The sequence below is a fragment of the Orycteropus afer genome, unplaced genomic scaffold, assembly GCF_000298275.1.
Source record: "Orycteropus afer afer isolate SDZICR_OR568_19922 unplaced genomic scaffold, OryAfe1.0 scaffold00056, whole genome shotgun sequence".
NCBI lineage: Eukaryota > Metazoa > Chordata > Mammalia > Tubulidentata > Orycteropodidae > Orycteropus > Orycteropus afer.
In genome coordinates this window covers 5,956,356-5,970,354 of record NW_006921643.1, presented here as the reverse complement: position 1 = coordinate 5,970,354, position 13,999 = coordinate 5,956,356, and the positions used below count along the sequence as shown (strand labels likewise).

The following is a 13,999-nucleotide window of genomic DNA, read 5'->3' as shown; positions in this document are numbered from 1 at the left end:
GTAGTGATACTGCCTCGGAAACCCAAGGAGGGGTCGCTATGAGTTGGGGCCGACTCAATGGCACATAACAACAACAACAACAAGTATAGTGAAAGGGGAAAAATGGTAAGTGAGGTTGGAGAAGTTGGTAGGATGAGTCATGTAGGGCCTTGCAGCCAGATTGAGAAGTTGGGATTTTATTCTAAGTGTGATGGGAAGCCAGCAGAGGCTTTTGAGCAGATAAGTATTCTGATTTATTTACATGTTAAAATATCCATGACATGTCCATGCAAGAGATGATGGAGACTTGGACTAGGATGGAGTAATGGAGCTGTATAGAAAGAAGTATGGTTTGGGGATATATTTGGAAGCAAGTTAACAAGACTTGCTGATAGGTTGGGTGAAAAGGGTTGGGTTTAATGAAAATCATTGAAATGGCTTTTGTATTTTTTGTTTTTTTAATTAAGCAATTGGATGAATGTTGATGCCATTCATTGAGGTGGGAAAGATGGGGAGGAGGGGGTATTGGAGTGAATATAAATCAGTCATATTTGCTTTAGGCTGTTAAGTTTGAATTTGACCTCCAAGAGGATATTTTTCATAAGAGATTGAATGTGTAAATCTGAGATTAAGTGGTGGTCAATCCCAGATGTAAATTTGGGAGTCGTAATAATATTTGAAGCTATGAGACTACATGAGAGTTTCTGAGAGAGACTGTAGATGAGGAAGAGAGGAGGAGTTCCAGTACAGCTTCCTGGAAAAGGCCAACATTTAGAAGTTGAGCAGAGGAGGAGCCAGCAAAGGGGAACTGAGAAGGATTGACCAGGGATGTAGGAGAGACATAAGAGTGTGGTCTCATGAAGGCTAAGAGAAGGAAGTGTTTCAAGAATCATGTTGAATGCTGTTGAGAGGTTGCATAAGAAGAGAATAGAGAAGTAATCACTGGTTTAGGCAACAGAGAGAGCCTTGGCCACCCAAGTCATACCCAGTTCAATAAAGTAGATGGAACCATGATTGGTGAGGTCTGGGATGCAAATAGTAGGTGAGGAAGTGGAGGCAGTAATCCAAAACAGTTGATTTCAAAAAGTTTTTTGGAAAGGTAGGAGAGAATGGCAGAACCTACAGGGAAATGTGATGTCAAGAAAGAATTGTTCTGTTTTTTAGTTTTTTTAAAAGATTTGTTTCACCAAGAAAGACCTTGCAGAGAAATAGAAATTGCAGATTAAGTAGAAAGAGAAGGGATAACTGGGAGAGTGAAGTTTTGGAGAAGGCAAATGGGGATGGAATCCATGCTGAAGTGGAAGGGTAGTATTCTTGTAAGAGCTGAGATGCCTGTCCATTTTAACAGTAGAGAAAGAAGAAAGTACATATACAGGTAGGTAGTGCAAACCAGAGAGAATTCTCATCAGATTACTTGTATCTTCTCAGTGAACCTTGGGACAAAGTCATCAGTTGAGTGAGAGGGATGGAAAAAAGTATAGAAGATTTGAGAAGACATGATAAAGTATGAAATAGTTATGTTGGAGAACAGACAAGTGAACATACTGTTGTTGTTGTTATTTGCCATTGAGTTGGACCCGACTCATAGTGACCCCTTCTTGGGTTTCCGAGGCAGTGTCACTACGGAAGTAGATTGCTCAACCTTCCTTCCAAGGAGTGGTTAGTGGGTTTGAACTGCCAGCCTTCTGGTTAGCAGTCAAGTGCCTTAGGCACTATGCTACCAGAGCTCCCATTATTTTAAGGCCTATTTTTTTCACTGCCGTCGAGTCGTTTCTAACTCATAGTGACCCCCCTTGGGTTTCCAAGGCAGTAAATCTTTATGGAAGCAGATTGCGCGATCAGCCTTCCACAGAGCAGCTGGTGGGTTTGAACCACCAATCTCCTGGTTAACAATCAGATGCCTTAGGCACTGTGCCACCAGAGCTCCCGTGAACATACTAAGGAAGTTTAATGGACTTTCAAGGCAGTGTTGAGAGCCATTTGAGATTCATGGTCCTGAATTTAAAGTGAGGCCATTCAGCTGTTCAGGTACAGACTTGCAGTGTTGCCTTTAACCTACCTAGGTTGACATTTTGCCTGGCAAGTGCAACAGAGGGAGAACAGGAAAGGAGAAGAAGGTGTTTGTGAGGGAAATAAGTAATAACCAATAGACTGTGGGTGCTCAGCTGGATAGGAGGGGATAAAAGGTCTGGGAACCTAATAGATAATGAAAAGCTTGGTCTCGAAGGATGATGTAGAAGAAATAGTGGGGTGAGAGTATCAGATAGAACACGTGACCTGGAGGAATATGAGGTAGTGGTGGTGATCAGAGAGTGGGATGCTTGAAGCTGAAATTTCAAGGGATGGTGGGGACAAGATGTAGGGAATGACCATTGGCTGGTGGCTGAGGTGGGATAAAGTAAAAATGGCAGGAAGAGGAGGTCTAGTGTCGGATGGTTCATCTACATCCTTGATGAAGTCACCTCGAACAGTGCAGTGGTGGTGGAACAGAAGGTAGCCCACCATCGTGGGATGAGGGGTAGTAACCAGGATACTGGTAGGTTGTGCCAACAAGGATGGGGACTAAAGCACGATGCTGTGAACTTCAAAGGAACCAGGGTTTTTAAATAGAAGGGGATGGTTAGCTGGAAGCTTAAGCTGTTGCTGTTTAGACAACTTTCATTGAAAGTTAAAAATCTTTGAACTCTCTACCTACTGGACTCAGTTTTATCTTTGAAGTCTCCCTCTTTAAGAACAGAAGTTAGCAAACTGTAGTTTTGGCCTGCTGCCTATTTTGTAAATAAAGGAGTATTTTGGGAACACTGCTATACCCGTTCATTTACACCACACTCATTTGTTTACCCTTTGTCCTTAACAGATTTTGCCCTATGATGGAGTTTAGTTGGGACAGAGACTGTTCTGCAAAGCCAAAAATATTTACTCTATAGTCCGTTATAAAAAGTTTACTGACTTCTGCTTTAGAACATTAGAACAGTTGTTCTCAAATGCTCATCACAGTCACCCTGGTAGAACACAGATTGCTGGGCTCTACCCTGAGAGTTTCCAATTCAGATGCTGGGGTGGGGGCTAAGATTTGCATTTCTAACAAGCTTCCAGGTGGTGGCTGATTCTGCTGATCCAAGGACCACACCTAAAGGGCCTTTGCTTTAGGTGTTTAAGTTAGAGATCAGGTTCCTTCCTTCCTTAAGCTTCCTTCTCTGAGCCAGATTTCTCTGCCTACCTCACTTGATACTTGTTATCTCTTTCAAAGCCTGCTGCTCACAAATGGTAATAATGATTGTTTGGAAACACTGTTCCATCTCCTACTTTGGAGAGTAGTGACCGGGATCTTAAAAGCTTGCAAGCAGCCATCTAGATACAAGATGGGTCTCTCCTTGTCCAGAGCAAAGAAGAATGAAGAAAACCAAAGATTCGTGGAAAGAATTAGTCCTAGCAAATGGTACACCATGCGTTCTGTAGCCTATATGACTATGAGACCAGAAGAACTACATGGTGCCTGGCTACCACCGTCAGCCACTCGGAGGGGGATCTATTGAGGAGATCCTGGATAGAGAGGGAGAACAATGTGTAACAAAACTCACTATCATTTGGGGGGAAAAAAAAGGGTGGGGGGACCAGGTTTGCTGGTCTGATAGAGCCTGGTGGAACCACTGAGACAATGGCCCCTAGCTGCCCTTCAGGTCTGGAATTGAATCCACACCTGTGGCTTCCAGGCAAACAAAAGACAGGCATATGAGTTGAACATGTACCTGAGGTAGATAAACTCCTTGGAGAGAACAATCACGGGAGAAAGAACGGCTGCTTATGCACAGGGAGACAGCTCAAGGGGCAGGAGTGTATGGAGAGATGGACACTGGGAAGAGGTAACTATGGGGAGGAAGTGGGAGGGGAGCTGTTGGATTGTGGTAAACTGTGGTCAATGTCATGAGACAAAGTGTATGTGAACTGCTGTATGGAAAGTGAATTTGCTCTGTAAACTTTCACCCAAATCACAATAAATAATAATAACAATAACAATAATAATGATTGTTTGGGTGAAGCCTGACCGGGGTCATACGCCTTGGCACAGTTGCCCCCTCCTGAGTCTGTGCTTAGCCATGAGCTTGCTTTTTGTCTTTTCCTGGTGGTCTGATGGACTTTACTTTCTCTGGGACTCAAATGACCAGATTACCTAAACCACAGGTGGGCCAAGGGACTAAATCCTGTCCTTTGGAAGAAATCTCCATTTCACCCTCATTGTGAGGTTTGAGTATTATAGAGAGGTTTGTCTTGGGTAGACTGAGTTGGGGTTGGTAGCCAGCATGTGACCATAGGTGGGATTTGGGAGTCTGGTCCCATATGGTAGCTGTGTCACATTCTCTTAGCAGGCAATAGGGTATCTTCAAGAAGAACGAGGTCATTGCTCAGGTGAACCAAGCCTTTTGCTTTTGTCCTTCACCAGAGGGACCTCTGAAGATGTTTCTAAAGTAGTTTCTGAAAGATGGCAGAGATGGTAACCCATTTGTAGATTTTTCTTTATTTTGCTCCATGTCTAAATTGCTTTCTTTTTCTTTGAGCTTGTCTCCCAGCCATACAGTTGACCTTATAGCCTAGTTGTGTCCTTATCAGTGATGTACCCAGATGAGTTCACAGGGGATGTGTGTCCTGAGATCAGTTTACTCTGTCTCTTAGCTTCAAACTCTTGGCCAATTTTGCCTGCCCTCATTGCCTCTCTTTTTTTTGTCTCTTCCCCTTCTTATTTCCCCTGCCTTCTTCTATACTGGCAGGCAGGCCTTCTCAGCCTTCCGTGAATCCTTGGCCTCTGACTAAACTTACCCACTGTGGGCAGCTGCCACCCTCTGGCCATTTTACTGTTAGACAAACCAAGAGAATCACTGAGGCTGGTGGCACAGTAGTGAAAGCATCTGGCTGCCAACCAGAAAGTCACTGTTCAAACCCACCAAGTTGGTCCATGGGAGAAAGATGTGACAGTCTATTTCTGGAAAGATTTATAGCCTTGGAAACCCTCTGGGCAGTTCTGTTCTGCCCTCTAGGGTCACTTTGAGTCAGAATTGACTCAAAGGCAGTGGGATTGTTTTTGTTTGTTTGGTAGGGTCTTAGTTTGAAGTCATGTGAGAGAACATGAGGAGGTGGTCTTTGCCTCAGGTTTGTGATTTGTAGCAGAGGTTGAAGTTGGCAGTGTCTTTAGAAGCCACGGATTCAGCACAAGGGAGATGTGTCTGTCCAAGGGTAGGTTAAACTCAGCACCAGAAATGTGGGGCTCGGAGCCGAGGGTCCCGGAGGACAGAGATCTCGGAACATCAGAGTTAGAGGGGCACCTAAGGTCATCTTGTCCAGTGCTTCAGTTGTAGCGTGGGCTTGAGGCTATCATATCTCCTCCTGCCCCAAGCTCCATTTGACCTCTTTTAAGAGTTCATTGGAAGAAAAATTGTCATAGGATTAGCATACACTGGTATTGCCTAAATCCTCATTTTACAAATGGGGAAGGAAAGGGTCAGAGAGGAGAAAACTCTTTTCTATACTCTAAGGAATGACAAACAGGAGAAATATTAGAGAAGGAGAGAGACAAAGTTCCCAAGAGAAAAGTCCAAAGAGATCGTGTCACAGGATGAATTACCTCAGGAGCTTATTTGAGAGATTGTGTCATGTCAGAAAAGTTCTAGGGACTTGAGCCTCTTTCCTTTGTGAGAGAATGAAAACGAAACAGCAGCCCCTCAGTCTGACTCCCAGATAAAGGAACTGGCTGATGAGCAATAAGTCTGGCAGTGTCATTCCCTGGTCATGCAAGACCCACAGGAAATCTCAGAATTTCAGGTCAGGACAAGGCCCCACAAGAATGTCGCTGCAGCCAGAGCTTTGTGGTTTGATGCCACCAGAGAATTTTCTAGGGGAAGGGTTCTGAGGGAAGTTGCACAACAAAATAGAAAGATGAAGCAGTGAGGACAGCAGATGCCTTTCCAAGACTCCTGGTAGAGGAGTGAGTTTAAAGTCCCCTAGGTTTATCCAGCTTATCATTAGCCACCTGTATGTAGTTCACAGTGGCCATAAGGCTGACATCAGATGGAACAGTTTCTCAAGGATTTTAGAGTCTAGTCCATGGATAGATGGTTTCATTAGTTGACCTGATAAAGGGTAAGGGCCTGACCCTGAGGGTCTGTTTGTGAAGCCAGGCTGTGATGTCTCCAGAGGGTTCAGTGAGGTTTGAGTTTTAAACCTAGGCATACCCACAGGCAGATATTAGAGGGCTTTACCCAAAACTGAATACTACCTCGAGGGAGAATGGTCAGTTTCTACCTTTGCTTCCTCTGGGGTGTGTTTCTCATTCATTAAACTGAGGAGGAGGAATTAAGAAGGGGCATTGTGTATACAAGTAAATCAGTAAGGCGTCTTTCCCCATAATAAACACACATTATTCAACAAGTATTGAGTTCCTATTGCTGTATGGACCAGCCACTCCATAGACACTGGGAGTTTACTGGGATGGAGCAAAGTCCTACCCTGTGGAGCATTCCTTCTAGGAAGGAAAGACAGACAAGTAACTACTGTTTCAGGTGGTAGTAAGTACTGTGAAGAAAAAGTAGGGGAGGAGAGTAGAGAATCATGTAATCAAGAAGGCCTTCAGATAGGGTCCCATTTGAGAAAGGCCTGAAGGAAGTGAGGGAGCAGGTAAGGAAGTATCTAGGAAAGGGGGTTCCTAGATAGAACAGCAAAGGCCACGGCCAGGCAGGCACATGCCCGGTGGGCTGGAGGAACTACGTGGAGGCCAGCGTGGCTGCAGCTGAATGAGTGAGAGGAGAGTTGTAGGTGAGTTAAAGAGTAGCCTGAGAGCAAAGCCATGCAAAGATTTTTGGCAGCTGGAAACAGGGCTTCGAACCAGTTCATTCGGGTTCAACCTCCTGTTGAGAATTTGCATTTCCACCTCAGATTTGTTGTTGTCATTAGGTGCCCTCCTGAGTTAGTTCTGACCCATAGGGACCCTGTGTACAGTAGAACTACACACGCCCGGTCCTGTCCCATCCTGACAGGCTCTGCTGTGCTTGAGCCCATGGGGCAGCCACTGGGTCTGTCCGTCTTGTTAAGGGGCTTTCTCTTTTCCCACTGAACCTCTGCTTTCCCAAACATGATGTTCTTCTCCTGGGACTGGTCCCTTCTAGTAACATGTACAAAGTACATGAGGCAAAGTCTTGCCATCCTTGCTTCTAAGATGCATTCTGTCTGTATTTCTTCCAAGACAGATTTGTTCCTTTTTTTTGATCTAAAAACCAAACCAAACTCACTGCCATTGAGTCGAATCCGACTCATAGTGACCCCTCCTTGGGTTTCTGAGGTGGTAACACTACGGAAATAGATTGCCCAGTCTTCCTTCTGAGGAGTGGCTGGTGGTCTTCTGGTTAGCAGTCAAATGCCTTAGGCACTACACCACCAGAGCTCACATTTTTCTGATAGTCCATGGTAAAGTCAGTATTCTTTACCAGCACCATAATTCAGATGCATCGATTATTCTTCAGTCTTCCTTATTCACTGTCCAGCTTTCAGATGGATATGAGGCAGCTGTCACAGAAGAATCATCTGGGGATTGTTAAAATGCGGATTCTGATTTAGTGTATCTGGGCCGGAAATGCAGCTCTCACCAGAATGAACAGGCTTTGCCTTTTATTCTGAGTGGGATGGGAAGCCATTAAAGGCTTTTAAGTGTTAATGATGACTCTACACGGTGTGAAGAGATGGGTCAAGAGCAAAAGAAAAAGAAAGGATACAGCTTAAGGCTTTTAAAGGTCAGATTTTGGATACAGTTTGAGATATTGACTAACTGGTTGTCAGGATGAAAGAAAGAGGATTCAAGGTGACACCAAAGTTTTTGTCTTGAGCACTGACAAGAACGGAGTGCCAGTAAGTGTAACTTAGGGAAATGGAGAAGACTCAAAATTCATTACCGTCAAGTCGGACCCGACTCATAGCGACCCCTCCTTGGGTTTCTGAGGTAGTATCACTACAGAAGTAGATTGCCCAACCTTCCTTTCAAGGACTGGCTGGTGGCTTTGAACTGCCCGCCTTCTGGTTACCAGTCACATGCCTTAGGTACTACGCCACCAGAGTGGGGTCTGCAGTGGTTCTGGCTTGACTGGATGTTTTAGAAGGAAGCTGTGGAGACTTAAGAAAAAAATTGACATAATCGTTGTTGTTGTTATGTGCCGTCGAGTTGGACGCGACTCATAGTGACCCCTCCTTGAGTTTCCGAGGCAGTATCACTACGGAAGTAGATTGCCCAACCTTCCTTCCGAGGAGTGGCTGGTGGGTTTGAACTGCCAGCCTTCTGGTTAGCAGTCAAGTGCCTTAGGCACTATGCTACCAGAGCTCCTGACCTAATCATTGGTTCTGTAATCTCTTTCCTCTCTGGCAGTCTCATGTATTTGGGTCAGTTGTCAAACAATTATGTTTTGGATAATTGGGATTTCCAGCATACACATGTTTAGGGATACTTAGCGTAGGCCTCTGCAGTTTACTTTGGTCAAAAGCTATAGCAGGGTAGGGCCCTGTGGGTCCAAAAGAGCCTTGGGATGGACTCTCACTCCAGGGGAGCTCTCATTTCAGGTTCTTTGGTCCAGATTTGATTAGGAGGTTGTTCTGGGCTTAGATATGCTTGGGGATGAGAGATGAACGATTGAATTACAGTCAGGAAACAGATCGCACTCTGTTAGGAATGCCCCTCTGTTGGCATTTTAAAACTGAGAATTACAGTGTGGATTTGGTTGGCCAGAGGCCTAGGGAGAAGGGCAGAAAGCTCTTGCTGATGTTCCAGTTTATGGTTTTGCCAGCTGTTTGGCAGCAGATTGATAGAGATCGAATACAACAGACTGGGCCCCTGAACACTGACTGACTCTAGGAGAGGTGGAACGGCGCTTGCTCCCCTCTGTCCACACCCAGTGCATGCGCATTCTTGAGTGGTGTGTCAGGAGTTATTAGTATTTGCCTCTAAGTCCCCACAAGTAAAATCTAAGGGTTGTTTATCAAAGGAAGTTTAAGTTTCCACTCTGATAGCACAATGATAGGACTGCATCAGTTAGCAGTGTAATTAAACAAAATTCCTTAGCAACAATACATTTGTGACCATTGAATTGGTATCCTTGTCTCTATGAGTTGTTTATGGCACTCCTGGTTGTGTTGTAACAAATGTATGCAAGTAGAGCAGATGGGATATGAGTAAAGAGACAAGGTTCCTTCTAAGTCTTAAGGAAATTTGACATTAGACAACAAACAGGAATCAGAGTTTCACACAGGCTGGATAAACATTTGTGTATGCCACACATTTGGCACCTATAGGAAAAAGTCTCTAAATGTATTGTTTAATAACTGTCTGGACAGGAAGTGGAGAATTTAGAGACGGGGTAAGTAGAGGGGGGCACAAGAGAAGTGTATTGAAGGCCTCGAGGAATAAGGGTCATCCGTTTTCTTTTTCCATCTCAGAGGGTTGGGTTCCCAATTAAGCTCACTTGCTTTCTTCCCCAACCATTCCATTCCCTAGCTTCTCCAGGTCATGTGGGCACTTAAGTGGTCGGAGTCTACAACTGCTTGGGTGAAGTGATAAGGCAGAGAGAAGAGTACGGGCCACATATGGACTGCCTGGGCTGGCTCTGCTTTACTGGCTCTAACACTCTTGTTGTTATGTGCCATCGAGTCATCTCTGACTCACAGCGACCCCTCCTTAGGTTTCTGAGGCAGTATCTTTACAGAAGTAGGTTGCCCAACCTACCTTCCAAAGAGTGGCTGGTGGGTTTGAACCGCCAGTCTTCTGGTTAGCAGTCAGGTGCCTTAGGCACTGCGCCACCAGAGCTCCCAAACATTCCTGTGGGAGGGGATTATTTAACTGTTCTCTGAGGGCATGGATAGTATTCCTCAGAAAAGGAGCCTAGCCTGCTTCATGTTGGTTAAGTGAGCATGCAGCCACAACTGTGTCCTCAGGGAAGGGGCACTGTGAAGCCATCACACTTCTAGGGTAACCACAGGGCAAGTAATGGACAGACATTATTTCCTTTGACTAATCTTTTGTAATCGGGGTCCAGATGTGGCTCCTGAAAGTAGTTCTTTGTCTAAGTCGGGATATTTTATTTAGGACCCAGATGGACTGGGGGGTAAATGTCTAAAAGGTCTGTTTCACTCAGTGTGTCACTGTCCTGGATTCCTGGCTGGCAGCAGTTTCATTAGAAAAGCAGATTCCATCCTGACTCATCTGCCTCTATGAGGTGTGTGATACAGCTTCCTAGTCCGCATGGCAGCCACCAGCTCGCTGGATGGAGCACTGTGCACTGCCGGTTCTGCAGCAGCGCTAGCTGCAGGCGTCTGGCCCAGACCATGGAAAACCTTCAGAGGAGACAGTCTGTTATGGGGCAGGAACTTTGTCCTGGAATTTCCTGATCTTTGTCTGTCTGCTGTAACTTCATATACTGAGATGCCTGTTTTTAGAGTCTACTTCCTTCTGGGGGAAGAGTGGCTGTCTTCCACAGAGCACTTCTGCTTCCTGTATGAAACCACCTCCTTCCCTCTGTCCTTGGGTCCTCCCTCTGGGTTGGGGGGTGGGGCAGGGGACTTGGCAGGTGTGTGTACCTGGCTTCCAGTAGCCAGTATGCTCCACTTGGAAGTCATTGATCCCAAAGGAGAAGCAATAACCATTGGGCACAAAAGCTGCCTTTGCCACCCTGGCCCTAACCTTGTTTCTTTCTCACTTTGCAGCAGAAAAAATCCTACCTTGAGCGGAGCGTGAAGGAAGCTGAGGACAATATCCGAGAGATGCTGATGGCACGGAGGGCCCAGTAGGAGGTCTGGAGGGAGACTCTCCCTCTGGATCCCTCCCTTCCTGGCGAGGGCAAGGCCCTGTGTAAGCAAAGCCTCTGCTCTGCCCTGATGGACGTTTTACTGGGGGGCCTTCATCCTCCTATGTTTTCTGTTATTACCCTGGGTCCCTTATAGATCCCAATGCTGTATTTCTTATCCTGGCTCTGCCTGCCACTCCTGCCTCTTTCTGCATGGGGTGTGCACCTCCCAGGAGAGGGAAGGTGGGAGGCAGGACAGACAGGGAAGCTCTGCCAGAGCCCACCACTGGTGCTGGGTCAGACCAGTGAAGGCATCTGCCCACTCTTCTACATCTGCTGTGCTGGAGCTGAGGATGTGGACAGAGGCCTGAGCGTCAGTGGTCAAGCTCTGTGTATCTCAGCTCTTGCCAGTCTGTCTCCAGGCCGGGGCCCTATCCCTTTTGGCGACTGGGATCTTGCCCTTTTCTCTTTCCCCCTTCTGATTCTTTGAGTGATTCTCTCCACTTCTGGGCCTCTATGTAATATACATAATATACAGATAGGGAAGAAGGAAGACCAAGCTATGTCTAGAAACTCCTTCCCCTAGAGATTCCAAAAGAAAATTCACTAATAAACCAGCAGGACCTCCACACTGTCTCCTTTTGGCCAGTATCATGAGGAAGTGGACACCATAGTTCTGAGGTCTCCTGTGGCTTGGGGGCACTGGTGGTCTGCAAGTGGTTTGTACTGCCTCATGAGAGTCAGTTAGCACATTTTCTAAAATTTTGTTGCAAACCAGTTGTTAAACACAACCATTATTAAATTACAGAAATTTACAATGAATTATATTAAACCAAGGTAATATTTAAAACTCATCTTTTCCTATTTTACTGTACTTTATTATGATTATGTGTTATTTAATAATTAATCTGTTGTATCTGGATGGTGGAAATCCATGTAGTGTGCTCCTACATTTCTCTTCCCAGCTCCGCTCAGAGACATTCAGTGGCATCAGTTTGGTAGTTCGAAAGCAGCCTAGATGGGAGCATTTATACCACAGAAATCAGGAAATCCTAAACCATGTTTTTTTTTTAATGTTTTTAAAAAAGAAAGAGAAGGTAGTTAAACATTTTTCCACCCACCGCTGCGTTGGGAAAAGGCAGGCAGGGACAAGCGGAGAAGGAGTTGCCAGCCATAGCCTCTTATTCCAGGCCAGGAAGGCCGGCTGAAGGCGAACCTGGCTCGCTGCTGTGGCAGCCCAGTGCCACCCTGCGGCCGAAGCAGAGAGGGACAGCAGGGCTGGCTCCTTTTCACTGGGGCAGCAGGAAAGGAAAGCTTTGCATCTGACCCAGCACAGAGGCCCCTTTTCTAGGTTCTGGGAAAAAGAGGGGGCAGCTCCTTGGTCAGTGCTCCTGCCTGAGCCTATCTCTGAGTGGGACCAGGGAGAGAACACCAGCTTGGCCAGAGGCTTGAGGACACCTGGCCTGGGAAGCTGCCTTCCTGACACACCCACACTGCTTGTGTAGAACCTGAGTGAAAGGTGAATAGACCCCTCTTCAGAGACTGGACAGTAACACTTGAGATAGCCACATTTGACAAGCATTAGCCCGGTACTTGGGTGAGCAGATAAGTAATTAGAAATAGTAACAGAGTCCAGCAGGCACATAGATGCACAGACAAGGGCTTAGAGTCTGTCTGGAATAATGTAAACAGTTGAGGTTTGGACAAATTTATTGAAACACACAAGGTTCTAGCAGAGAAATCATTCAGTGGTGTGTTACATCTGGCCACTACCTTGACTGTGTAATTTTAAAATTATAAATATATCTATTTCATAAACCTTTGGCCAAAACAAAAGGAGAGTCATTTAGCACATTCATTAAAGACCAATAAGAACTGGATTCTGGACATTAAAAAGATCAAGTCATTGCATTAAACAGTAGCATCCCACTAATCTAGAATCCCATTAGGTTGAAGGTAGAGGTGCCTGGGCAGAGCTAGTCATTTGTTACAGCAATCAGAAGAGATGGGGGCAGGCACACTCATCAGGCGGCGGCAGCACTAGCAGGACAGGAGGGCCGGTCCGGTCAGGTGAGCATGTCCCACAGACAGCAGCAACAGAGAGCAGTCCAACAGGCTGTGAGGCAGGTGGAGGAGCCCAAGTCATCCCTTCGTTGGTCTTCCACCACATACACTGGAGGGAGAAGAGGGGACAAAGGGTGAGAGGGAGCCAGTACAAACCCCAGGCCCTACGGAATGGACCCTCCCTTGCCCAAGGGAGGGCAACAGCAATTCAAAGCCTTTCAGCAAACTGGGCGCAGCCTTTCTGCTCCTGCCAATGCTGATGGCTGGAGGAAGGTTGACTGTGCTCACGAATGACTTTCTGTCCTGCAATCTGGACTTTAGACACTGTTCCTTCATAGACAAGCACTGGGAAAGTTACAGAACGGCCTCACAAAAGGGCAGCTAGAGTTGAGAGAATTAAATGTTCACTGCTGTTTGGGCTCAAGTTGGTTAACCTTGCATGGCTTATAAACCAGCCAGCACCACGTTCCCTTTCCTACAGGGAGCCCGGCGTTTCTTCAGATATAGCTGAGCCATCACTCAAGGGTAGAGAGAGGTGGGGAATTAAAACCTCCTAAGGAGAGGCTTCAAACCCACCAGCCACTCCTCGGAAGGAATGTTGGGCAATCTACTTCCGTAGTGATACTGCCTCGGCAACCCAAGGAGGGGTCTCTATGAGTCGGGGCCAACTCGACGGCACATAACAAGGTAACACACAAAACAAGGAGAGGCTTTGGGCCCTAACAGCATAACCAAGAAACCTTGGTTTTTCATACCTGGGCAATACTTGTGCCCCCAGCCTGTATGCTCTGATGATCAAAGCCTTTAGCCTTGGAGCAACATAAAAGCAGGATGAAAACCACGTTAAGTGTGACTGGTGGGCGGAGCCTGCACAGTGTCCCCTGAACCTAGCATTCCTGTTTTTCCTCAGAATGCTCTGGAGCTGAAAGTCTGAGGCCTGTCGCAGCTAAGTGCTCCATTTAGAGATCTGAGTGCTAAAAAATCCACAGGTCAAGAGAGACCTCAACCACATCTCACTTGTCAGCTGACTTACGGTTTGCAATTAGCCTCTTTTCTCATAAGGACCTATTTAAAATGGCTGATGGTCAACTTCAGCCTTGAGGGATCTGTGCCCACTTCTAATCAATCTCAAAACCACCACCATTGTC

The 13,999-nt window shown here is 46.1% G+C and overlaps 1 protein-coding gene across 1 annotated transcript in view; it reads left to right on the top strand.

Moving 5' to 3' along the window:
• Positions 1-10,791, top strand: part of PFDN1 (prefoldin subunit 1) — a 101,708-nt gene extending 90,917 nt beyond the window's left edge. Inside the window, 1 exon segment of the mRNA XM_007938988.1 lies at positions 10,708-10,791. Within this exon segment, the coding sequence (XP_007937179.1) occupies positions 10,708-10,791 (84 nt within the window).
• Positions 10,792-13,999: the final 3,208 nt, after the last annotated feature.